Source organism: Mustela lutreola, chromosome 3, assembly GCF_030435805.1.
Source record: "Mustela lutreola isolate mMusLut2 chromosome 3, mMusLut2.pri, whole genome shotgun sequence".
Taxonomy (NCBI): Eukaryota; Metazoa; Chordata; class Mammalia; order Carnivora; family Mustelidae; genus Mustela; species Mustela lutreola.
In genome coordinates, this window is record NC_081292.1 from 59,492,837 (window position 1) to 59,518,714 (window position 25,878).

At 42.0% G+C, this 25,878-nt stretch overlaps 1 protein-coding gene across 3 annotated transcripts in view; it reads left to right on the forward strand.

Moving 5' to 3' along the window:
- Positions 1–25,878, forward strand: part of JPH1 (junctophilin 1) — an 83,724-nt gene that overhangs the window by 34,676 nt on the left and 23,170 nt on the right. For all 3 annotated transcript variants that reach the window (XM_059166192.1, XM_059166193.1, XM_059166194.1), the window contains exon 3: positions 23,822–23,940. In XM_059166192.1, the coding sequence (XP_059022175.1) occupies positions 23,822–23,940 (119 nt within the window). The remainder of the gene's footprint in view (positions 1–23,821; positions 23,941–25,878) is intronic.

Sequence of the window (25,878 nt, forward strand, 5' to 3'; positions counted from 1 at the left end):
GGCATTGTCATTTTTCTGTAGCCTCTCCCCATCTTCCATCTGTTGTAATGTCAAAGATGGCTGATGGTTGGCACTCCTGGGAAGGGAGAGGCTGGCGGTGGGCGGCACCAGTGGTTATAAGAAAAGGACAGGGTGTGGGAGGGGGAAATCCAACTGTGTTTAAGATTTATCCCATGACCTAATATCATCAAAGTATGAATGTGAGGAGATAATTGTGGGCTGAGTGAGGTCAGGATTGGGTAGCTCACACTGAACACAGTGGACAGATGAGAACGGGTCTGGCACGTCTTGGGGAGCCAGGGCTGGGAACTTGGATTCTGGCGATCAGAACACTGAGCATCCTCTACAAACTCTCATGAAAACAGTGTATGCTCCTCGGGCTTCAGTTAGAAATCTGTCCATCGAGACTTGCTTCCAAAGAAAGTGGCGTTGTTTCAGTGTGTTAGATACTAAGACTGGGTCTGTTTGCCCGAAATGATTGGATAAACACATCTGTCCACTTAGTATTTTCAGCTCTCTTAACCAGTTTGGCTCACTGAGGGATCAGTAGGGTTTTTGCTCCTACTATATTAAGGCAAGCCTTAAATGCCCAAGTGACCACTGGTAACATTCTGATCTGGGAAGGACAATGGTAAGCTGAGTGGGTTTAGCAGTGAATTTCCAGCTGATTACTAGTTTTAAGTGTAGCTCACAGGTTTGATAAGAACCTTTTATCTGAGTGATCAACTTAGTGAAAGTTCATTTTATTGGGATTATATTTGACTTAAATACAAAAACCAGTGTAATAAGCAAACAATTATTACAAGTTGGCAGATTTCCCGCCATAACATTTTAATTATTTCCAGCTGATAGGCAGCATAATGTGGAAGAAAGAGCATGGGCTTTTTCATTAAACATACCTGGGTTCAGTCCTGATTCTGCTGTGTACTTTGGGCAAAATACTATGTATCAGAGCTTGACTCCTTCTACATAATAGAATAATAACCTTGAGGACTACTGCAAGAGTCCAATGCAATAATTTCATTCACAAGGTGTTTATTAGCAAAGTTCCTGGAATATATATGCCGAGTAATTGCATGGGAGTATATATATATTATCAGTGTGTGTGTTTGTACACACACTTTATAGTAGTTATATCAATAGGAAAATGTTGATTTTTACATTTCTCTAGGGACTTCAGATCATTTTTCAATGTCAAACTTAGTTCTAGGATATTTATTGCATGGGTACGCTCTGCTTTGTAGAACCTACAGTAGTCAGTAGTCAGTAGTCAGTGCCTTGCCATCTTTCCTCCCCACCTTGCTTTCCCTGTCGCCTTCCTACCTTTTGTGTGGGCTCTTCCTTCCCTGCCTCTCCTCTGTCCCCTTCATTTCAATGCTAAAAAGAAAGGTGAGGCACGCCTGGATGGTTCAGTGAGTTAAAGGTCCAGTTCTTGGCTTCGACTCAGGTCATGATCTCAGGGTCCTGGGATTGAGCCCCAAGTCAGGTTCTGCACTTAGCAGCGGGCAGGGTAGGGGGGCAGGGGGCGGAGGAGAGTCTGCTTAGGGTTCTCTCTCTCCCTCTGCCCCCTCCCCTGCTCGTGCATTCACACTCTCTCTCTCTTAAATAAATAAATGTTTTTCTTAAAAGGTGAATGCAATAGTAGTATAGTTAATTGATAAAAATAAGTGGGAAACATCTGACTGCTGAAAAGTAGTCCAGTTCTTGGCAGTCACACTTGAAACAGCCGTCTCCGCCATATCCTCACATTGTCCCCTAAGGATGGCAGGTCCCCTGACTTTCACCACACCGTATGGCTGGTGAAGTGATAGCTTTTCCCCAGCTAGGCAGGAATATGACCACTTTGCATCCTGTATGTCTGTTATAGAACCCCCTACCATGTCATCACCATGGGTGCTGGCCTAGGGAGGCTGGGGTCACATAATACAGACCCCTCCACCCAGTGTGTGTGTGCGCGCGTGCGCACACCCGCGTGTGTGTGTGTGTGTGCGCGCGCGCGTGCGCGCACGTGCGTGTCATGTAACCATTGCCCCTCTAGGCCTGACCTTCCTGGTCCACATATAAATGAGTTGGAACAAAATGATTTGAGGTCTTTCTCCATTTCCAGATTTTGTAAAATATGTTGATGTAATGATTAATAACTTGAGCTTTAATTAGCAGATTACAGGATATTTAAAGACTGTGGCCAACATTAGAGATCGACTTGTAAAAATAATCCACCATGAATCCTTGAGGACACTTGGATTTTGCTCATAGGTATAAACACCTACTGCTAGATTTTTTTTAATCTGTTTGTTATAAAATATATACAATGTGAGTTCTTACTTTCCACAGATGATCTGATTGCTGTGTACAAGCCATTATTTCTTAATCATTCCAGTTGTAGGAAAGTTTTAGTTAGAAGGTACAGCTCCCTCTCCTACTTGAATCTGACTTTATTTACCAAAGCAAAAGAATTCTTCAGATTTAGCAGGAAGACTATTATCACTTTAAAAAAAAAAAAAGTAAAGAAAAAGAGGTCTAGTTTCTACTTGTATGTAATAAGCAGATTTCTAGAAATAAGTGTAGCTGCACAGTTTCTGAATATTCAAGTTGAAGAGAACTTTAGAATGCCTTACTTGTCCTGGGTAGTCGCATACCTCCAAGTTTCTCAGGTCTTACACAGGAGGCAGGGGAAAGCTGAGGAGGTGGAGATAGGCACCTGTAAGCTGTGACATTAGCACTTTTATCCCGTTTTGTATAGGGTAGGGGAAAGTAGGTTAAGTTTTGTTATAAGAGCAAATTAAAGGGACTCAGTGAGGCGTCTGCCTTCCGATCAAGTCATGACCCTCAGGTCCTGGGATCCAGCCCCAGGGTGGGCTCCCTGCTCAGCGGGGAGTCTGCTTGTCCCTCTCCCTCTACCCCTCCCTCTCACAAATAACTAAAATCTTAAAAAAAAATAAAAAGAAAAACCCGAATTAGAATTGTTCTCATTCTCACTTCTTCATTTCCTAGATGAGGACGCCACTATGTCAGAGGGAGGTGAGAGGCCTCTGGTCATAAATAGTAAGGAATCAGCAATAGAAGCCAAATCTCTTACACCCCATGCAAAGCTTCTCCTCTACAAGTGCTCAGACCCCTGAAGAAGCAACAGACCCAGCAGCAGCCAGGATCAGGAACACAAAGTGTTGAAGCCCATCAGCCATGCCTTCAGAGGACTGAATGCATGCGGCTGTGTCTAAGGAAGTGAAGACCACTAGGGTCTTCAGTATTATCTTCTACTTGCCTTCCAAATTTACCTTGTGGTTTACTTTCAAAACTTAAGCCTCCTGTCAGGTAAAAATTTTTGTTGATGCAATTTTAGATTAGCTCTTAACAAAATTGGAACCATGCTGGAGAAGTTGAAAAAGGTAGATCTAAAATCACAAGTATAGCCCATACCAGCTCTTCATTGCTCAAGGAAAATCAGACCTCTGTGACCTTTGGCAAGGAACCACTTCAGGCTGGCCACATACCCAGTCACAAATAGACACTTTCTGTCTCCATATCCACATACCGGGGCTTCCAGAGTAGAAAGAGTGGCCTGTGGGTTGTGGTATCTTCTAACTGGTAACACTTCTAAGGGTGTGTCTGGACGTGTCTTCAGATTTGCAGATCTCATGATATCCCCACAACAAACACTGACAACCAGTTTGTACCCCCAAGACTTTTAAGTAATCTGCCCATGGTTGCATAGCTTGGACATGGTGGGACCAGGACGCACATGCAGTTCCTGTGACTAGAGCCCTCATCAGCTCTCTGCTGTCCCCGCTTCACTTGCGTAGTCACACTTGCTGTCCTTCTCGTGAAGGTTATGGATTACGTGAGTTTGGCACAGTCTGATGCCTGATGCTGTCTGATCACTATTTTCTGGTTGCATGTCACAAAGGTACAGAAATAGCATATAGATGGCTTCTTTGTAGAAAAGGAGGAAATAGGAACTCACATTCCAGTCTTGTTATACATTCAAAGAAACTCTGGAAGAGTCTTTAAAAAACAGCAATACTGGTTTAGCTGTGGCTGGGTTAATACCAGGATATGAATAAGGGACCCATTATTTTTTCATATTGAACTATTTTTTAATCTATTACTTAGCAACTTAATATATTTTTAAGTTATTCAATTAATGAAGTGGATAAATATTATCTATAATGATGTTGAGTGTTCTATGCCCAGCTTTATCTGTAATTTCTGTTCTTAGGGTCTAACTCTGCAAAGTAGTGCCTACCATTATTCAGTTACCTATCAAGAGTAGGTAACTTGCTCTGGGTTACAGGCTAGCGAAGGTGAGAGCTAATTTGCATCCAGGCAGTCTGATTCGAGAACTCATGTTCATAACCATTATAGGCAGGGATTAGACAGACAGCAAGAAACTCAGTTTTGACTATGTTCCAATATGAGGTAAGAGATATTTTTAGTTTGGCACTTTTGAAGTCTGTGAATCCTAAATAATGTGTCCGCATCTATAGAGCAAGTCCAGGGAGACCGTGAAATCTCCATTATGCTAATCTAATCCAAGGATTACATTTATGCTGTGGTTGTAACAGCGTGCTGTGGATTGAGGTATCAGGTTTTCAATGCCAAGTATTACAAATGCTGAGACACCCAAGGACAGGCTGAGGGCAGTAGGTGGGGAGGGAATAGTGAGAGCCTCCAGATGGCAGGAGACAGCAGGGAGCAGGGTAGATGACAGGGTGGCCTCAGGGTGATCAAGCAGGCAGAAGGCTTCCGCTGCCACTACCACAGGGGTGAAATGACCACTGTAGGGGGTTTGCTGTGTGTCACCCGCTGGAACCCCAGGGAAAGACAGTAACCTCAACATCTTCTAAAGGTCTGAGGGAGGCCCTGCAACCTGGTTCCCAAAAAAACCTGTATCTTAGAGCAAAATCACTTGAGAATCTGGTGTAGCTAATAAACACTTGTTCCTTGATAGCACTGAAATACTCTTATTTAAACTAAAAATTGTCCCTAAAAGTTTATTCTATTTAAGAATCAACTCCTATGAAAAGAAGAAATATACATGCTAATTTAGAGCATAGCTGGAAAAAACTATCTTTTTTAGTCAATTCGGGCAATGAGGAAAAACAAGTATTCACAGAAAGAAAAGATTACCGTGGGGAAAATCTATGGCTTGACTAGGATTTCTGGGTACGGAGGGTGCATGCACAATTCTTTTCCGTTCAGATTTGTTCCCACCACTCCCTAGCTCATAACCCAGGATAGATAAAGCTCTTGGAACAGATCATGCAAGTTAAACCTGGCATATAAAACGCACTTGGGAAATGCTAATGGAAATTATCATTGTCTCCATCATTATAACACTTGCCTGATTAACTTACTACAGCAAATTCATCCCAGGCGTTTCTAGTTCTCCAGAGTATATGTCACTGAGCCGACTAGAAAGACTCTGCCTCTGTCCTTCCTGTCTCGCGCCGTCAGTGCTGCCTAATGACCAGAGGCAGGGCTGACCCCCAGGCCACAGCGACCATAGACGACAGCTCGCTGCCCTGCCCACAACTTCATAGTTCAGTGTGGCCTTGTTCAGGTCGCGTGAAGCACGGCCCCATGGCTGCTGTAGACCTCCTGGTCTTATCCCATCCATTCACCCCTCTGTCCAGTCCCCCAAACCCAGAAGTGTGGCCTGTGCCTCTTTGTTTTCAGCTCCTACCACGTGTAGCTTTATGGATTTGTTTGTCTAATATCTGTTTCTCTCCCGAGCTCTTCAAGAAATATGATAGAATTTCTCTTTTCCCTTACCCCGTCCTTCCCAGAAACAATGACACATAAGCCCTTTGTTTTAATCTTGGGACATGTGTGATCTATTATGTGTGTGTTTTAGTTGATAATACCAGAAGCACACAATGTAATAAAAGTTGAACTAGTAATTAAGATGCTATTTAAAAATGTCTTTTCAAGTGCTAATAATCATTTAAGGTTTTTTTTTTTGGGGGGGGGATGTGTGTGTGTGTGTGTGTGTGTGTGTGTGTGTGTGTGTGTTTTAAAGAGTCTATTTATTTATTTATTTGACAGAGATCACAAGTAGGCATAGAGACAGGCAGAGGGAGAAGGGGGGCAGGAGGCAGGCTCCCCACTGAGCAGAGAGCCGATGAGGAGCTCCATCCCAGGACCCTGAGATCATGACCTGAGCCCAAGGCAGAGGCTTAACCCACTGAGCCACTCAGATGCCCTGTGTTTTTTTTTGTTGTTGTTGTTGTTTTTTAAGCCACAATTGGTCTCTTCCCTCCCTTGATTCTAACCTAAAAAGGTGACTCTCATAAAGGCCTTTCTGTCCCTGTATTCTCAGAGCAGGAAGTGCAGAAGAGCCCACTTCCTGTCCATCGGTGTTATAGGAGGAAAATCCTGGTGATGGAACTGCAGTTACATTAAGGGATTTGAAGTTCTTTTAGGGACATTATGTTTCCATTATCTGTTGTGCTGTAGCCACAATTATACTCCCATTGGCAGCATTTCCATGGCAGGTTCCTGATCCAGACTTGTAAATACATGATTATCCTAAAGAGTTACATGTGGTTGTGGCAGAAGAGACGCTCACATTTTTTGGTCATGCTGCCTTTAAGAATGAGCTTGGACCGTATTTTAGGAAAAGAAAAGATAGATTGGGAAAGCCTTAGGTAATTTTCATTCCTAAAAGACTACCAAGGAGGCTGGCAATGCATTTGGGAAAGAAGCTTAAAGAACTAAAGGGTAATTTATTTTGGGTTGTGTTTTCATGATATTCAGAACATAATGATATTCAGTAACACTTGGGTGCCTTCTAGTAAAAACAGGCGTCTCTGTATTGATCCGTTTTCTTCATCTCTGTTTTTGCTACTGTGTAGATGCATTTAAAAGCGGGTAGACCTAACTACATGTAACCAAATAGTCTACTAATGGCCCTTCCTTTGTTAGGGACATTTAAAAGTGGTTTCATATTAATTGACAAGTCTGTGTGAGTGAATGCTTTCTTAACATAGTATTTCTGAAATGGTTTTCCTGCTCATTCCAGAGAACAAAAGCCCAGTCTTATTTCCTCCCTGCTTGGATAGTAAAGTTTTTTTCAGCAAAAAAAAAAAAACAAGTAGCGTTTTAGCTGACAGCCAGACAGTAATCTGGTCATTTCTAAGAGCCCAAGCAGTCAGAGTAAATACCTCTCAAGTAAATAGGCAGAATTTGATTTTTATCCTTCAGCTCCCTAGACTGGCTGGCTAGATGGGATCATATAACCAGTCTGGATTTGAATCCCACTGTCAGCAAAACAAATATGTCAGAGCATTTGTACATTAAGGGCTCGAGGCGAAAGTTCCTGGACTTGTAAAATATTTCCTTAAAAGATAAGTGTCTTCCGGTTCTTCATCACAGATGCTGCTTTTAGGCTAGCTTTGAACTTCCAAAATTTACAAGACCTCAGCAGGCTCTTTCTCTAGAAAGGTGTCTTACATTGTATTTAATTTTTAATGATTAGTGTGAATTTCCGACCTATTTTTCTTCTCTGAAGGAACAGCATAACTCCAAGTAAAAACTTAACCTGCTCTGTGCTAGGTAAAAGGGTACAAATTGATGACAGCGGAAGAGGGTCGGGGTCCATTAGGAGAGGCAGGTTAGAACCAAGTGTTCCTTTGGATATCTGTTTATAAAGGCTCAGAAATTAAAAAAACTGGCTTTTTAGAAGGGGCATGTAATTTCTCTTAAGTCTCTCTCAATAGATGCACAATATTTTACAAAATTCATATCTGGAAGTTCGTCTTTGAGAAATTATTCGCAAATATGCCAGCAGCACTCAGCCAGGAGCTGGAGGTGTCTTTATTTTTCCTTTCGTCATCGTTGCTGTTTCTCAGTTTGCTTTTGAGTTTTCAGTGGCTGCTCCATGGGTCCTTCATGGGTCTCCACACCTCGGATGTGGAGAGTGGGCGCCAAGCTGACCTGTATGATTCAGAGTCTCACACAGCTTGACTCCGAGCCAGAGCACAATTGGATTACGTCAGAAAGGGAAAAGGTGCCACGTGCATTTGCCGTGTTTCTTCACAGAGCAGGCCAACTTAAATATAGCCTACGACCACAACTTGTCCAGAATTAAAATAGCCCAGAACAAGTGGCAAATGGCAGGCAAGGGGGCTCTTTGCCAAGAGATGGCTGAGGGATTGGGGGGGTGGGGGGGGGACATGGGCTTTTGAGATGGATCCTACAGGCTTGAATAACAACAGCAAATAGGACACCCCGGGGTCCTACTTCATAACTTAAATTTCAGGTCAATGTAAATTCCCAGAGCATAAAAGAGAAGACTGGTAAAAACACTCAGAAGCTTGTAAGGCTTCTGGCTGATTAAAATGTGCCGTATTCTTCACTTGAAATTAAAATCTGGTTACTGGATTCCAGTTTCATGATTTCTCCTCTAGAGTCAAGGACAATACCATTACAATTAGGTTTTCCAGAGATAGGAACATTTTTAAACCGTGAATTGAATTACATCATAACCCTGTAATAAAGCCTTATTTTGACAAAGGAGCCTGGTGTGGGACATAATGAGATTATAATTTAAAAATATAAGCAGCCCTGGCTTAACTAGTTGCCAGGGGGCAGTGTTAGTAGTCAGTATAAGAGTTTCAGCTAGTGTTTTGGTTAAATAATTTATTCCTAAAATTTTTGTTTGGTTGTTTTTAGTTTTTCTTAATTCCAACTCTGTCAGGTTCCCAGGGATCAATAAAACCAAATAAAACAAAAAATGTTTTATTAGAGGACAGTAAGCACAGTTAGATATTTGCGCCAAATGAGAATAACAACAACAACAAAAAAGCGGTTCACTCATGATGTTCACCTTTTGTTGGTACAGAGGTACATTTCTGTCAACTATGACATCCACATACTAAAATGTGTGTATATTATATATTTGTGTATTTTTCCCCTAAATCTCACCATCCAGTTAAACCTACCAAGCAAACCTTTACCACTACTTCAGAAATGTTTAGTGATACAAGAGATTCCTGGTATTACAGCATTTAAATCGATAGTTGATAGTTACAATTGCTAGATACTTCTAAGATTAAAAAGCAGATTAAAAAAAATAATAATCCTAGGTCTTTCCATTATGTCTAAAATGAAAAAGATTGGTTCCAAAAGTTAATTTCAGACTTCTAGAACTAAGGTGGATAAGCTGTTTTCTGGAGTTATGCCAGCACTATGGAAAAGCTATTTTAACGTAAATTGCGTGAAATTACTTATGGTATTAAAGCATGTCACTTATGCTAACTTTTTATGTAGCATCTCAGAGCTCAGGATATGACAGAAGCCTCTTTCTCCGACCAGCGTCAATCTTTTTTATTTCACTGTGCCAGGCAAGACCGCTCGTTTGAGCCGCTGTTGCTGTGACGGCTCAGAAAAACATTGCAGAGAAACTTCATATTTACAGTTGACTGTTGCCAGCCAGAAAGAAATTTAAGGGAAAAGAAGCTTCAGTTTCACCACCAGAATTGCCAGAATGGCAGAAGGGTCAGAGCAGGCTGGTGGGGTATACGCTACAAATATAGTAAGTAGGAAAAGAAAAGTGCGCATGATATTTAGAATTTAGTAGAACTATGCGCACCTGGAGTGGCAAATAATTTAAATGCATTTCTAGACATTTGTACAATATGTTGCGGTCGGAACATATTAGGAGTTGATCATGAAATGAGGATTTGGATTGCCGTGGAAAGATGTCAGGAGAGACAAGCCAGGGGTGATTATCTTCGGGAACCAAATCCAAAAGCGATCTGAAGCCTGGAGACATGTCTGTAGGAAGACAAGGAACAGCAGGACATTCTGAACATTGGGAAGAGCTTCTGAGGGCCTAGATTCTAGCCGCAGGCTGTTCACCAGCCTCAGACGACCATGCACTGCCCTCTCCTTGTCTTAGATGGAAAGAGCTTCTGACACTTCTTCTTACTCCGTGGAACAAATGCCATTCTCCAGGGCATCCTAGTTCCCCCCTGGAAGCAGCCCTGTCTACAGGGCCGTGGAGTCCCCACGTACTCCTAAGAGAACGGAGGTCTCTTGAGGTTGGGCGTGTTTTGTGTATCATGATTGACTCTCATAGGCATCTCCTTCCTCTGATGTTCTTCATGTTTTCAGGGTAACTGATGGACCCAAAGCCACTGTATACAAAGCAATCTCTTGAGGTTGGGCGTGTTTTGTGTATCATGATTGACTCTCATAGGCATCTCCTTCCTCTGATGTTCTTCATGTTTTCAGGGTAACTGATGGACCCAAAGCCACTGTATACAAAGCAATCAAAGGACTTTCTGTGTCCCCATTTCCGTCCAGAACAAAACAGAGAATGTGAAGTATTATACTTCATTTGTGTCTGCTGCGGCATTATTTGGGTCCAAAATTATAAATACGTCGTGCCGGTTTCTCGCAGAATCCTACAGAGCCTCTCAGGGCCACAGGGTTCTCTGCCTTAGGTGCAAGGAGGTTTTACACATTTCCTACTAAAGATTAGGGCAGAGCAGTTCTCAAGCAAGAACACAGTCCTACCGTCTACTCTCACCCACTCTGTTGTCATTTCGGTAGGTACTGTGATTGTACTGAAAAGGCAGGAAGGAGTATTTCCAGTACTCCTGCTGGGCCTAAACCTTAGCACAATCAGGAAGTCTCACTTGGAAAGTAGAGCCCAGTGCCCTGAGGGAAGCCGGCATCCCGCTGAAGCAACTGTCAGGAAGTTGTGAAGCAGCAGGTAAAAGTATGGGCCTTTGTGCTAAACCTGGACAGCACTCTGCTGAGGGGTGGGGGTGGGGGGTGGGTGAGCAGGCTGCAAAGTTTGGCAGGTCCCTCTCCCCGTCCCTCCAGAGTTCAGGCTGACTTTCCCCCAGGTGTAAGAGAGCAATTAGTAGATTTCGAATTGGGGGCCTGAAAGGAAATCCTTCATTTCATGCAAATCACTTCCTAAATCTTCCCCTGTTCTTGGGATGTGTGGCATTCCTTCCATGCCTGGAATTCTTCTTGAAATTCTTTGGACTTGATCTGAGTCTTGGATTGGTGAGCAGTAGTTCCATTTGGGTTAATGCATCTGTCTCCTCAGGAATGGAGTTCCGGAAGGAAGGCAGCTTGTGCATTCCCTGGTGGCTGCAGCAGGGGTCCATCCATCCTACTGACAGGCATGGCATCCCAGGCCCCCGAGTCAATTAATTCTGAGAAGAAAAATAAAGGTTAAAAGTTCATCAAAATGTGTCTAGAGTGGGCATAGGCAGACAACTGGCTGTTGGTCCAGGATATTCCAAATATTGTAAGAACCACAGGGATGTCAGGTTGAAGCAGATCACTCTATCAGGAACAGAAAGGAAAGGTTCCTATTATTTGAGCTAGAATATAAGGTGATTTTTTTCCCTTTATTTGAATCCTGCCTTGTGTTTCTACCACTAAGTCTAATGAAGTGTGCATTTTTATTTTGATACACATAATTCGTCTTCAAAACTCTCTCCACCCCCTCCCCAAACTGTACTGTTACTTTTATTGAAAGGCCCAACACAGAAAACCAGTTACCCTGGTTTAATATATCTGTTTCTGTCTCCATTTTTCTATGTCCTTGGGTAAGCCATTATTTTATCTATCGAATACCGGGATGAAAATTGCTGTTCTCAGTTTAACACAGCAAATGCTGAATACAGGTAAAATTACAACAGAAATTTTTTTGAGATTCTCATGAGGATGAAGAAGAAAACTTTTTAAGAATTCCGGAAGAACTGGATGATCTTCTGATATCTCCTTTTAAAGTCGGAGGCGTTAATTACTAATTCCGTGATTTGGGGAAAGGCAACTATGAGTTGGATGAATCTGTAGTATTTTTAACACCACCTAAAAATGTTCCTGCTAAAGAATACCCTTGATGAAAACCAAATCTTTCCTGTAGTCTGTAGTGAGATGTTTTCTGAGCTGTGTTATTTTCATTTGAAAGTCAGCCAAAACTGATTTTTAAAAAAAATATTTAAAGAAGAGAGCTCAAAATTAGCATTTTTTTCCAATGGGAGACATAAATCTATTAAGTTTAAAGAATCAGAGTAATAAGGAGGGCAGCAGACTCAAAGAGAAAGCATGAATATAAAAACTATGGATATGAATGAAAATAGCAGAAAGAAAAGTTTATAACTAGAAGACGAAACAAATAACAGAATGTTTGCTACAGCAAAATAAAAAAAGGTAGTAATACAGAAACCTTTTTACAACATAGTCACCCACTTTGCCCCAAAGATTAGGAGAGTTAGTGGGTTCCGCCTGGCCACTACCCTCTGGGTACCTTCCAGTTCTCAGAGGCCCTTCGAGTGAACAGTTGTGTTTTTTCATCTGTCTGGTAAAGCAGAGCTCTCAAGAGTCACTTCCTCAAAACCAGAAGGTTAACATAAATCAGAGCAAATCCTTTGTGCTTTTTATATCATTGTCCCCAGTATCTGTTGGAGCAAGCGCTAAAGATTTAAAGTAAAATCCGTCAAGGACTCTCAGTTGAACTATTGAATGATTCCTTGACACGAACCAGGCATGAAATAAATGGACCAACTGAATTACAAATCCTACAAGAAAACATGAAGTGACTAAAACCAATATCCTGAGAGTACAACTACAGTTGACCCTTGAACAACACAGCGGACCATTGAACTTAGACACAGATTTTTTTTTTTTTACAAATGCAGTGTGCAATACTGTAAATATTTTATGGTTTTCTTATTAACATTTTCTTTCCTCTAGCTTACTTTATTGTAGGAATACAATACATGTACTATTTTTTAAAAATGTGCATGGTACGAACTTTGCAACCCTTGGAATAATGAAGACCTGGGCAATGACAAGAATTGGCATGTTAGCACTGTTTTTCTCTCTCCATCAGTGTTGTTATAGTTCTTATCCTTTACCAGGGGTCCATTATGGGTACAAATTTATGTAATCAGTAAGGCTTCTGGTCAACAGTGGGCAGTTAGTAGTTAAGTTTTCGGGGAGTCAGATTATACACAGATTTTTGACCATGCAGGGAGTCGGCACCCTTCACCCCTGCGTTGTTCAAGGGTCTGCTGTTTATCCCTACTGTTCCCGCATTCCTCACAAAGCAGGCCTCTCATAAACTGCAGCTTCAAGACATGCACATTTAACATGACAGAACTCAAGATGCAGAACGGTTTTGTGTGGCCAGCCCCAAGCCAGCTCTTGTTCATATGGTTCTGCCTCAGCTGTTCAGCAGAGGAATAGATCCCTTATTGTTCACTTTCTAAGCATATCTGAAGAGAACAAAGTGAAATGGAAACTCGGTAGAGTGGGGATATTTAGGGAACCATTTTAGGTCATAGGAAATAGAAAACGGATATTTTATTACCTAAGGAAATGTGTTTCAACTGTGAGTTCAAGGAATAACTCTAAAGACTGTGATTTTTATGAGTGAATGATGTTCACTTTTTTTTTTATTTTAGTTTGAGCACCAGGGTGTATGTGTAATGGGCAGTGACAGCAGTAAGTGGAGACTAGGTCCACCGGTGAGCCAGTAACTCTGTCAGTCTGTCACTTGGCCAGACACCATGGACTTCTATCATGTGTTTTGACCATTAGATCGTCTTTAGTTGCTCTAATTCTTACTCATACTTTAATTTGTACCCATAATGGACCCCTGGTAAAGGATAAGAACTATAACAACACTGATGGAGAGAGAAAAACAGTGCTAACATGCCAATTCTTGTCATTGCCCAGGTCTTCATTATTCCAAGGGTTGCAAAGTTCGTACCATGCACATCCGGATGTTTCTGTTACAGCGCTAAAAAAAATATAGTCGCAATTGTATCTAGTTTTGTTTTATGGAACATGCATCCATTTTAAAATAAGTTACCCCACCTGGTGCACCTGGGTGGCTCAGTGGGTTAAGCCTCTGCCTTCGGCTCAGGTCATGATCCCAGAGTCATGGGATCGAGCCTCATGTCGGGCTCCCTGCTCAGGTGGGGAGCCTGCTTTCCCCTCTCTCTCTGCCTGCCTCTCTGACTACTTGTGATCTCTGTCAAATAAATAAAATCTTAAAAAAAAAAAAATCTACCCCACCTTTTTTTTTTTTTAACCAAGAGCTGATAATTTGAATTAAAGATAGACCCTTTAGTAATATGCCAGATTTAGTCAGAATAAATCAGTTTCTACAAATTTGTCATAGTAAAGACAGATGCCTTACTTCAGTTACAAAAGCACCTACAACTACAGTAAACTGCATTGATAGGACTTCACAGTTATCAAATCACCTTAACATTTTTCACTTGATCCTAACTTAACCCTTGCTGTTTCCCCTGGCCCAAAGTCCACCGCTGACTGTACCCTTTCTCCCTACCCGAGGTTCCATCCTGGTCTTCCTCACTCACGTCTCTACCCTGCATCCGGGCTACCTTCTGTTTGTGCTTCTCACAGAAGAGAGAGCCCTGGGAGAGGAAGATGTAGCATCATGGAGACCTGAAGTCAGGTCCTCTTGGTCCTATTCAGCAATTCCAATATTCCTTGTTTCCATTCCTTAGAACTTTTGTACGGTTCTGATTCCAAATCTTTACCCCCCAGATTCTTCCCACCAGCCCTAAACGTTGGCACAAGACTAATAATGACAATTTATTGACTATATACCCTCTCTAAGTTAGTACTAAGTACTTCACATCTGTCAGTTCTAGAACACTACAAGGTAATGTCCTCCCCATTTTATAGGTAAGGGAACTGAGTCTAAAGGAACATAGTATGTGATAAACTAGAACATGAACCCAGGTATGTCTGGTCTCAAAGCCCACAGCACTCAGTCTCTTCTGAGCTTTCAAAGGATCTTTCAAGTAACTTTAAAATATTGGATAAGCCTACCACTGTTCTTATGTTTTGTCCTGTTTCCTTCCTTTTGCTTCATCTAGGACCTGTCTCTAACAATTGTCACCTTCTCAAGGCTTCTTCCATTTTCCCCAGTTGTCTGAACACCTTTCTTCCAACCTACCGATAAGATCAGCTCTCATTTTCTTAAGATTAGAGTAAAACATCTTTTCCCTTGGCCCAGTTAATCCTTCTGGTTACTGTCCACATTTCCTCCTTCCTTTCTGGGACAAAAGTCTCTAGCATGTGGCCCACACCTGCTTCCTCTACTTCCTCTGCCCATTTCCTCACCAGCTGCCCCCCCCCCCGCCCAGTCTGGCTTCTACAGTGGGCTACTTGCTAGAACTGCCCTCTCAAAGGTTCTTATCAAATTCAGCAGCCTCTCCCCTGCCCTCACCTTTCTCCGACACAGGACAGGAGTGACCACTCATCCATTCCTCAGATTCCAACTGCATTTATTTCAGGGACTACTACGTAAATGAGCTAGTCAGTGCCTCTGCCCCAGAGAAGAGACGCGTTCCCATCTGGCCCCACTTAACTCCTAAGAGGAGCACAGGATTTACCCAAGAACAAGAAGTTGGAATACTTCTTTCTTTCTCCAAGTCCCTAGGACAATTTTGTCTCTATCCTCAGTTCTTTGCTTTTTGTTTCTCACTTACCCGATGAGTTCATCCCTCTTTTATGAACTTGTCTTCTGAGATCCTGACGCCCACCATCCTGTTTGTAACCTTGACCTTTATTTTGCATCGCAGCCCTGTATTTCTAGCTAGAAATGCTTGTGTCATGTAAAATCCTGCTCATCTAAAACTAAATTTGTCATCACCTTCCAGCTGTCTTGCCTTACCACCTGCACTCCTTCTAGCTGTAGTAAGCCATTCATCTGGATACCAAGTTAGAGTTCTTGGGGTTATCTTGCATGTTTCCCTTCTTAGCCATTTATCCATTTTACAAGTGTTTGTTGAGACATCCCTGTTCCAAGGTTTTTGTTAAGAGCTGGCAAAACAGACATAAAGACTGCCCTCATGTTTCAAAGTCCTGATAGTCCTTCCCTTAAAACGCCGTGGGTCATTCCTTCCAGCTCTTGCCCTCTTACATACTTAACCGTGCCCTGGCATAGACTAGTGCGGCAGCTTCTCATCTGAGAATCTAACCTTTGGTCTTTTCTCCTCACTTCCTCCTGATACATAGGATGCTCCATAAATACTTGTACATCAGGTGATATCATGTACTAGATTTTATTTTTATTAATTATAAAATATACATAATATGAAATCTATCATCCTAACCATCTTTAAGTGTGCAGTTCAGTAGTGTTCAGTACATGCGCTTTGTTCTGCAACCTTTTATTTTGCACAACCCAAACCTGTACCTGTTAAATGGTGACTCCTCGTTGCCCTTGCTTTAGCCCCTGGCAACCACCCTTCTACTTTCTGTCTCTATGAACTTGACTTCTCAAGAGACCTCATATGAATGGAGTCATTGGATGTTTGTCCTTTTGTGACTGGCCCTCTTCACTTAGCACAATGCCCTCAAGGCCCATCCATGTTTTACAGCATGTGTCAGAATTTCCTTCTTTTTTAAGGCTGAATAATATTCTATGTGTACACCACATTTTTGCTTATCCATTCATTCATTGAGAGGCACTTGGGTTTCTAACATTTGGCCATTGTGAATAATGCTGCTGTGAATGTGGGTGTACAGATATGTCTTTGAGACCCTGCTTTCGTTTCTTCTGGCTGTATACCCAACGTGTAGAATTGTTGGATCATATGGAAATTTCTATTTTTAATTTTTTGAGGAACCCCCATCATGCTGTCTTCCACAGCAGCTGTGCCATCTTACACTCCCTCCATCCGTGCACAAGGTTTCAAATTTCTTCACATTCTCACCAACACTTGTTGTTTACTTTTTTTTTTTTATGGTGGCCATCTTAGTGTGAGGTAGTATCTCATTGTGATTTTCATGTGCATTTCTGTTATGATTCGTGATGTTGAACATCTTCTCACATGCTTATTGGCTGTATGTAGATCTTCCTTGAAGAAATGTCTATTCAAGTCCCTTGCCCTATTTTTAATTGGATTTATTTATTTATATATTGGTCATTGAGTTGAAGAAGTTCTTACATATTCTAGATACTGACCCATTATTAGATAAATGATCAGCAAATATTTTCTCCCATTCAGTGAGTTGCAGGTGATTATATTTCAATGAGAATTTTTAGTCATATTTCGTGGTAGTGTTTTTGAACTTTAGAATGACCTTCATTAAAAAGGACTTTTTTAAAAAATTATTTCAAGAATAAAACATGCCTTAAATGTTTTTTTGTATAGAACTCAGGATAAAGTAGTAGATAGACAGTCATTTGGCCTCTCTTCCAACTGAGGATTACAAATGGGCTTTTGACCTGGCTATCCAGAGACTATATAGCTTTTAAGCTTATTAAATTTGATCAAATGTTATGGAATAAAATCTGTAAAGTACCTAAGAATGAGGACCTATGGTTCAAGCTTGGAAACGGATGTAGAAAAAATCCTGTGAAGGAAATTGAAAATAAATAGGATCTGCTGTCCCTAAATTATGACCTGTGTTCCTGAGCTTTAAAACACAGTAAGGGGCTAGACTTCAGAAAACTTAGTATAACAAGAGCTTATTGATCTGGTGATTTTTTTTTTTTCAATATCCTGCCAGTTTCCAAAAAGGATTTGCAGGGCATTATGATTCACATACATAACAGCATTCCTGACACTGGAGAATGTTAAAGCCGTGTAGTTACAGAAGATAACCATGCACATAGATTGAGGATAATTTTATTCCAAGATTCCTAGTAGCCTTAACAAAAAGAGAAGTAATAGATTATGTAGGTCTCCTTGTATAATCCAAGGAGGCACACGAATTTATCAGCAGAGGCCATTTTTTTTCTGACATTAAACTTTAAGAGGAATGTGTCACCAAGACCTTCATAAACATAACAATGTCACACCTAAGGGCTGGCATTTTACAAAAGATCCGTAAACATTCTTCATATGAATCTTGGTTCTTCCTCTCTCCCTTTGATAAAAAGCCAAGGGTATGATATGATTCTACAAAGGGATTTGTATGATCGCTAATGTAATGTGGTTTGACTTTTGATCTCATAGACAAGAATCATCTGTGGCCTAGACCGGCCTCAGCCTCGTCTCTGACTGGTAATGCTTTCAAATCCAGTATATTATCACGCCTCTGTGAAAGTTTCGGCCCTTGAAAGATCAAATACCAAACTTCAATGGGGATATAATGCTCCTTAGTTTATATTTTATATCTAAATAATTTGATAACACTTTCAGAAAAGGAAGAGATGAACTCCTGCCCTGTGAAAAGGACAACTCTTTGTTAATGATGTAACTTGTTTTTAACCAGGACCTAAGAATTCCATCCTGAAGTTACTATTCCAGGTCCTGTCTCTTAATAAACAAGAAACCAACTGAGGGAGAAAATTAACACTAGTAAAAACTAGTTTAAAAAACAAAACAAAACTGGTAAAATGGTAAGGACTGGACTTAAAACAAGTAGTCTTCCCAAACCAAATTTACTGAAAATAGAGATTTAACAGAATCTGTAACATGTTAACCATTTTCCAGACTAAAATCTTCATCAGCTACATCAGTCAGCTATAGAAGATTGGAACTCAGAAGTCGAGACTAACATCTGAGGGCCCGCCTGTACCTTGCTTTAGCGGGAGGAACACATGCTGAGCTTTGCCGGGCTAGACTTATCAGAGAACCAGATCAAGATAGAAAGAACAGTCTCTTCCGGGTACAGGAACTCAAAATCATGTTTATTTTTTAGCCGAGATCTGTGCAGCCACTCCTCTCTTGGTCCTGTCAAGAGTACTACTCCTTGCTTCACAGACTGATTTCTTCTTTAAAAGGCCAACTGTATGCATGAGGTGATTGGCTTTCACAAATCTGGGTCTCTCACAAACGAGTTAAGGTCACAGTCCGAAAGGAAGGCTAACTGGTTTTTTTGTTATGTTTTTGTTTTTGTTTTTTGGCATTTTCTTATTTCAGAAGATTAAAAGATCGTGGGTTTTTTCTGTTTGTTTGGTTTTTGGTTTTTTTGCATTTTCTAATCATGATGCCTTAACCCAGGAAGGAATGTTAGCTATTGTCAGGCATTTTCAGGAGACCGAAAAGGGAAGCAGAATGGTCAACAGACGCTAGAAGCCGGGAGGTCAGCTCTGCCTTTGCAGGAACCCGATGAGAGGTTGTGGCAGCGTGATCAGGGCAGACACGGCAACAATAACAAGAACTGGCTGGACTGAGGATTGGTTTTTGAGGTAATGCCAACTGGATTTGCTGACTGTGGATGTGGTATGTGACAGAAAGGAGGACATCAAGGATGACTTGAAGGGTGTAGGCCTGAGGAACTGGAAAATGACGTTGCCATCATCAGAGATTTGGATTCTTATGCACAATTGAGGTCATTTTTAAATTTTCCTAATAATCTTCTTTAAGTATTTGGACATCAAAGCAAATCAGGTGTATAGCCTCCTAACTAAATAGATCACCAGCTCTGCTGTCAGATTTTAAATTGTGCCAGTAAACTGACTTTGATTTAATGTAACAAATTTAAAAAGACATCAAAATCCACATTTTTAAAAAAGCAGTTAATTGTTGGAAAGAAAACATATAAAAAGGCAGAAATAGCAAAATTTGTAAATATCATATACAGTTTTATTATTAACAGATATATTGTCCATTCTAAATTAAAATCTTCATCAGCTACATCAGTGGACAGATGAGCAGAAGATTGAAGTTGGGAGCACCCTGGGTGGCTGAGTGGGTTAAGTGTCCGAGTCTTGATTTTGGCTCAGGTCATGATCTGAGATTTAGCCCTGCTTCGGGCTCCTTACTCAGCAGGAAGTCTACTTGTCCCTCTCGCTCTGCTCTGCTCCCCACCCCCCTTACTTGCTCACTTGCTCTCTCTCAATTAAATCTTAAAAAAAAAATTATTGAAGTTGGAAGTTGCAACAGACAGCTAAGAGCCAGCTTGTTACTTTAGCAGGAGTATATGCCAGGCATATTCAATATATTGTCCATAGATGTTTTTGTAAAAGCATTACGAAGTTTAAGAAAACTCAAGGGCACCTGGGTGGCTCATTCAGTTGGGCGACTGCCTTCGGCTCCGGTCATGATCCCAGAGTCCTGGGATCGAGTCCCACATCGGGCTCCCAGCTCTGCAGAGAGCCTGCTTCTCCCTCTGACCTTCTCCCCTCTCATGCTCTCTCACTCTCTTTCAAATAAATACATAAAATCTTTAAAAGAAAAAGGAAAAATCAGAAAAGGCAGACTATTTTATTTCTGAGTAAGATGACTTGAGAGTTCATGAAAAACTATTTCAGTTATTAAAGAATAATTTCAGGCATTCACCATCAAATTACGGATTGGAAAAATAGGTTTAAATTAAGTTCTTGTGTACAGGGAATGCCTTACACCCAGAAATTTCACATTTACTGCTCTGGCTGTTCTCAAGTGACCCTCGCAGGACTTATGTCCGGGGGGACTCACCCAGCTGCTTGTGTGAGCTTAGCCAGCTGCTCAGGTCTCCCTGCCTCTTCACCCATACATAGTAACTCTCTACAAGCCAAAACTTGGGTTTATTTGGGGGGAAAATAAATATATAAATATATATATGGCCCTAACAGAAAGTCGACAGCTGATGTTGCTGTTTACTTACTTTTTACTGCATTTTATGGGAGAAAGTATATGTGATAATGATATTTGGAGATTCGTGAGGGTCTGATCATTCGTGGATATCAGCAGTGTGTTAAACATGTGGGAGGCTTCTTGGGCGTGCATGTTCCTACTTGTGTGTGTGTGTGTGTGTGTGTGTGTGTGTGTGTGTGTGTTCCACATGACCAGCTACAGCAGCAGGGTATCCGGTTTGCATTGTTGCAGCTGTCCTCTCCAGACTGACCAGCCCGAAACCCCCCCCACACACACACCCCAATCCATGAACAAAGGCATGTCTTACCACTTGGCTGAATAAAGGGGTCGTGGGTTGCTCTGGAGCTGAGCCAGGGATTTGAACACAGGAATTCACTAATATGAGCCAGAGTTAAGCCCAGATTTTCCCCCCGGGCAAAATCCAGACCTATCAGTGGCCCGGCTGTACAGAGCTGGTGGCGACAGCCAACTCAGATGGGTTCCTGTTCTCTTCTACTTCCTGTCATTGGGTCTAGGGCTACCAGAAGCTCTCGTGCAGACCTCTTGTCTTAGGGTTTGAATGTGGTTTTGACTCATCTTGCCAGCTGCATAGGAGCATTGACACAGGGAGGGGCACAAGATGGAAAGGCTCCCCCCTCCCTGTTGGGTCTCACAGGAAAGAGCAAGTAAAAGAGTACAGAGGTTATGGCTTGACTGACACTGTGCTTCCAGAATATATTTGCAGAAAGATTAAGCTATATTTGTTTATTCTCCAGTTATTGTAAAAAGCGGTAGAGATAAATGATAGCATCTTATTTGAGGATGTGGTGGTGTGTTGTGATTTTAACAGAATAAACTGTTTGTACTTGGTTTTATAAATTTATCACTGAAGGACTAGCAGATTTTATTATAAGGCAGCATAACTGTACTCTCTGGCTTCATTAATTATGATGCCTAGACATAATTAGGCTCTATCTAAAAATAGCAGATAAAATGGAAGATCATTCTGGGAAAAGAGTTGAGATTCTGAGAAACTGTGAAAGAACATAACAGAGGGCATCCACTGGTTCTCAGGCGCACCACAGGGGCTGAAGTGTCTCCCATCAGCAGCGATGGCTCCCACAAGGGAGCCCTTTATTCAGGAATATGGTCTTACCCTCTTGGTTTTAGTTCCATTTCATGATACCTTATAATCTGAAACATCCTCTGTGATTCAGAAATAACAATTTTGATGATTGGAAAGTTGATCCATTAAATTTTCATTAATGGACTTCATTTCTTAGAGTAGTTTTAAATTTACAGAAAAATTGAGCAGAAAGTACAGAGTCGTTCCCTCTTCTCCCCACACCCACATCATTTCCCCTATAATGAAAATCTGGCACTAATGGGAACTTTTGTTACAATTGATGAGCCAGTATTGCTACATCAGTATTAGGTAAAGTCCGTGGTTGACTAATGGACTCACTCTGTGTGTGGTACTGTCTAGTGGGTTTTGATATATACATAATAGCATTGAGCCCCCATTACAGTGTCATATAGAGTAGTCTCGCTGTTCTAAGTTTCTCCTGGGCTCCACCTATATTCATCCTTCCTCCACTTCGACCCCAAACCCTTCGCAACCCATCGATCTTTTTACTAGCTCTATCGTTTTGTCAGTCTGTTCATTTTTAAGTAACTAACCAGCTGTTCTTAAAGACACATCATTCATTCCTTTATTCATAAAATGAGCCCTCAATAAATCCCAGGAGCCAGACAGTGTCCTACACTTTGGGAATATAGCAGAGGACCAATCTTCCTGAAGCTTACATTCTAGTGCACCCAGCCCCCAGTGTTGGCTAGGTCCTAAGGAGGAGTGAGGTGTCCCATAAAGACACAGAAAGAGGGGTGCCTGGTTGGCTCAGTGGGTTAAATCCTCTGCTTTCGGCTCAGGTCATGATCCCAGGGTCCTGGGATTTCTGCTCAGCAGGGAGCCTACTTCCTCCTCTCTCTCTCTCTCTCTCTCTGCCTGCCTCTCTGCCTACTTGTGATCTCTGTCTGTCAAATAAAAAAAATAAAATATTTTAAAAAATTTTTAAAAAGACACAGAAAGAGAGGAGGTAGTTGGAGAATTTGGAAACGGGACCTCCTGCCAGTTAGGCAGCTAGCCCCTGACCCCAATCTCAGGTCAGACCCCATCTTCCCTGCTTCCTTCCAGCAGCTAGTCCCAGGAACTCGGTCTGCCAGGCTCCTCCAGCTGCCACCGGCCTTTTCTCTCCCTTTAAGAACTGCTAGGGCACAACCTTATTTCCCAACTTTTCCTCTCCTGCTGTTTCTGAAATAGGTGTAAGCACCTCTTTCAAACCTTCATCGAGCTTTTACTAAGAGGTATCTGTAGCCCTGCCTGGTACTAGTGAAAAAGCATAGAAAGTTAACAAAATCATAAGAAATAGACACCCATTATTATCATCTAAATACTAACTGGACAAGGTCTTCTTTGGAAGTAAATAACCTAGAGTTCTCTGTCTTACCCTATAAATCCTCTGTTCTTGGGCAGGTGGACACCAGTTCTTGTGTCTTGCCATAAGAAACCCCATTCTCTACCCAGCTGCCTTCTCCCTCACCCTAGTCGTCTGGAAAGAGAAGTTTCATGAGTGAGGATGGGCCGGGGGCAGGTGGAAGACTGGTAACATCTGTGGACTCCTTAGAATCTCCTGAGCACATTCCTAAGTGCAGACCCTGCACTTGACTTCTGCAGGCTGGCGAGAGCCCATTGTGGGCATCTGTTCCCAACCACACAGTGATGTCATACTGGTCCCTTGAATCAGTCATAGAGGGAGTATTTAACCATGGAGATAAAGGCTACAGATAAGAGTTTCACTACTTTTTTTTCCAGAGTTACTTTATTCAGCCTGCTACTGGGCAGACCCTTCTTAATCAAATTCTTACATAGATCCTGCCACAGAAATTAAACTCATGAACACCATATTCATAAGCTGTTAACTCTAGTCTCCCGGTTTGCAGGGGAGGCTGCTGACCAAAGTCAGCAGGAGATCTGACCCAGGAAGTTTTGAACACCAGGCTTTGCATCAAGCTGCACAGAACTTGCTCTGCCTTTTATTTTCAACATACAGGTGGGCCTCCGCCCATGTGGGCCTCAGAGAGCTCACGGCACAGGGACCCCAAAACTCGAAGGCAGAGGCACGGGGCCAAGAGTGCAGTAGTGTTTCTCTGCCCCAGGCTGCAGACAGCGTGCTTGTTGGTGGGTAATTAACAAGGTGCCGCCCTTGCTGACTCGCCCTTTGTGCCCCGTGTAGGACTGCACACGCAAGAGCGAAAGCTGACGCCGCCGACCAGGCTGCCCAGGCCGCCCGCCAGGAGTGTGACATCGCAAGAGCGGTGGCCAGGGAGCTGTCACCTGACTTCTACCAACCAGGTGAGACTGTTGTCCAGAGGTGGGAGAGGCAGGGGTACTGCCTCTGGTCCTTTTTTTTTTTTTTCCCCTTTTCTTTTTCCTTAAAGGTCTATGCTTCGTGGGTACCAGCAATACTACAAAACAAGTAGGTACAAAAAGTCCTAAGTATTTGAAGGCTGAGTGTTAAGTGCTGGAGATTTGGCTTAGTCCCCAGTGTCTCTCCCTTCCTGCCTCCTGACTCTTGTCAGTAAACTTTGAGCTGATACCAGTAAAGGAGAAGGGAATCCAGAAGAAGTTTCTGATTCTAAGAAATGGTGTTAGCATGTTAGTGCCTGTTGCACATGGTGTAACAAACATCCCAAATTCAGAGGCACCTGTAACCATACCATTAGCTGTAGTAACACATGAACCAATAACTACTACGACTATTTTTTTTTTTTGATCAATCAGAACTAAAGTTCAAAGGACTGTGGTTATTAACAGGACAATCCAAGTCATGGTAGAATAAATTAAAATGACAACCTCATTTAAAAAAATCAATCCAGATCATTTACTTCTCAAATGTTATAAAATATCAATAGGCTAAAATATTTAACTGACTGCCTAATGGTTTCTTAGTAGATTGTTTCCATCCCTTTCTATAATAGTCTAGCCACTATTTTTTATATATGTATCTTCATTGGGTATTTTTTTTTAAAGATTTATTTATTTGACAGAGATCACAAGTAGGCAGAGAGGCTGGCAGAGAGAGAGAAGAGGAAACAGGCTCCCTGCTGAGCAGAGAGCCCGATGTGGGGCTCAATCCCAGGACCCTGAGATCATGACCTAAGCTGAAGGCAAAGGCTTAACCCACTGAGCCAGCCAGGCACCCTCTTCATTGTTTTAGAAGCAGCATCTTCCCAGTGATTGAGGGATGAACAGATTTCTAGATAAAGAGATCAAAATCCATGTTCTAGGGGCCCCTGGGTGGCTCAGTGGATTAAAGCCTCTGCCTTCAGCTCAGGTCATGAACCCAGGGTCCTGGGATCGAGCCCTGCATCAGGCTCTCTGCTTGGCCAGGAGCCTGCTTCCCTTCCTCTCTCTCTGCCTGTCTCTCTGCCCACTTGTGATCTCTGTCTGTCAAATAAATAAATAAAAAATTTTTAAAAAATCCATGTTCTATAAATTTCTATAAATATCAGAATTTATCTTTTCTTGATAAGGAATTTTTCCACATTGGTTTCTATAACTCAAGCTGGAAAACTAGCATCCTGTGCAACATGTGAGCTCAGCTGTGCTTGGTTCCAGTAAGGTAAATAATCCTGGAACCCACCAAATGAACAAGGCAGGTCAAAGTGGATGGAATAGCAAGATCCATACAAAAGCTAGAAACTTGGCTGTAAGAAAGGATGGAGGAATTAGAGGGAAAGGAGGACATGGTGATTTTTTTTTTTTCTACAAAGAAGGAAGACAGTAAAAGATGGCGTTAAGATTTTTTTTTTTTAAGATTTTATTTATTTATTTGACAGAGAGAGATCACAAGTAGGCAGAGAGGCAGGCAGAGAGGAAGGGAAGCAGGCCCCCCGCTGAGCAGAGAGCCTGATGTGGGGCTCTATCCCAGGACCCTGAGATCACAACCTGAGCCGAAGGTAGAGGCTTTAACCCACTGAGCCACCCAGGTGCCCCAAGAAGACTTTTTTTTAGGATAAACACTAGAAAGGGACCCTGTCTGGTTGCTGAGTGATAGAGCTTTCAGAGTGACTTCTGTAATAGTTCAACTCCAGGGAGACAACTGTGATAATGGGTGTTTTCTTTCATGTGCCTCCTTTCTAAACCTCTGGATGAGATCTCAATCATCTACCATATACATATATTATTAAGAAAGTGGAACTCTTTGCAATGACCTCTGCTAGGAAGAGACTATTTTCTGGTCTGAAATGAACACCCACTTCCTGGTGCCCAAGTGTGTTGGTCACTACC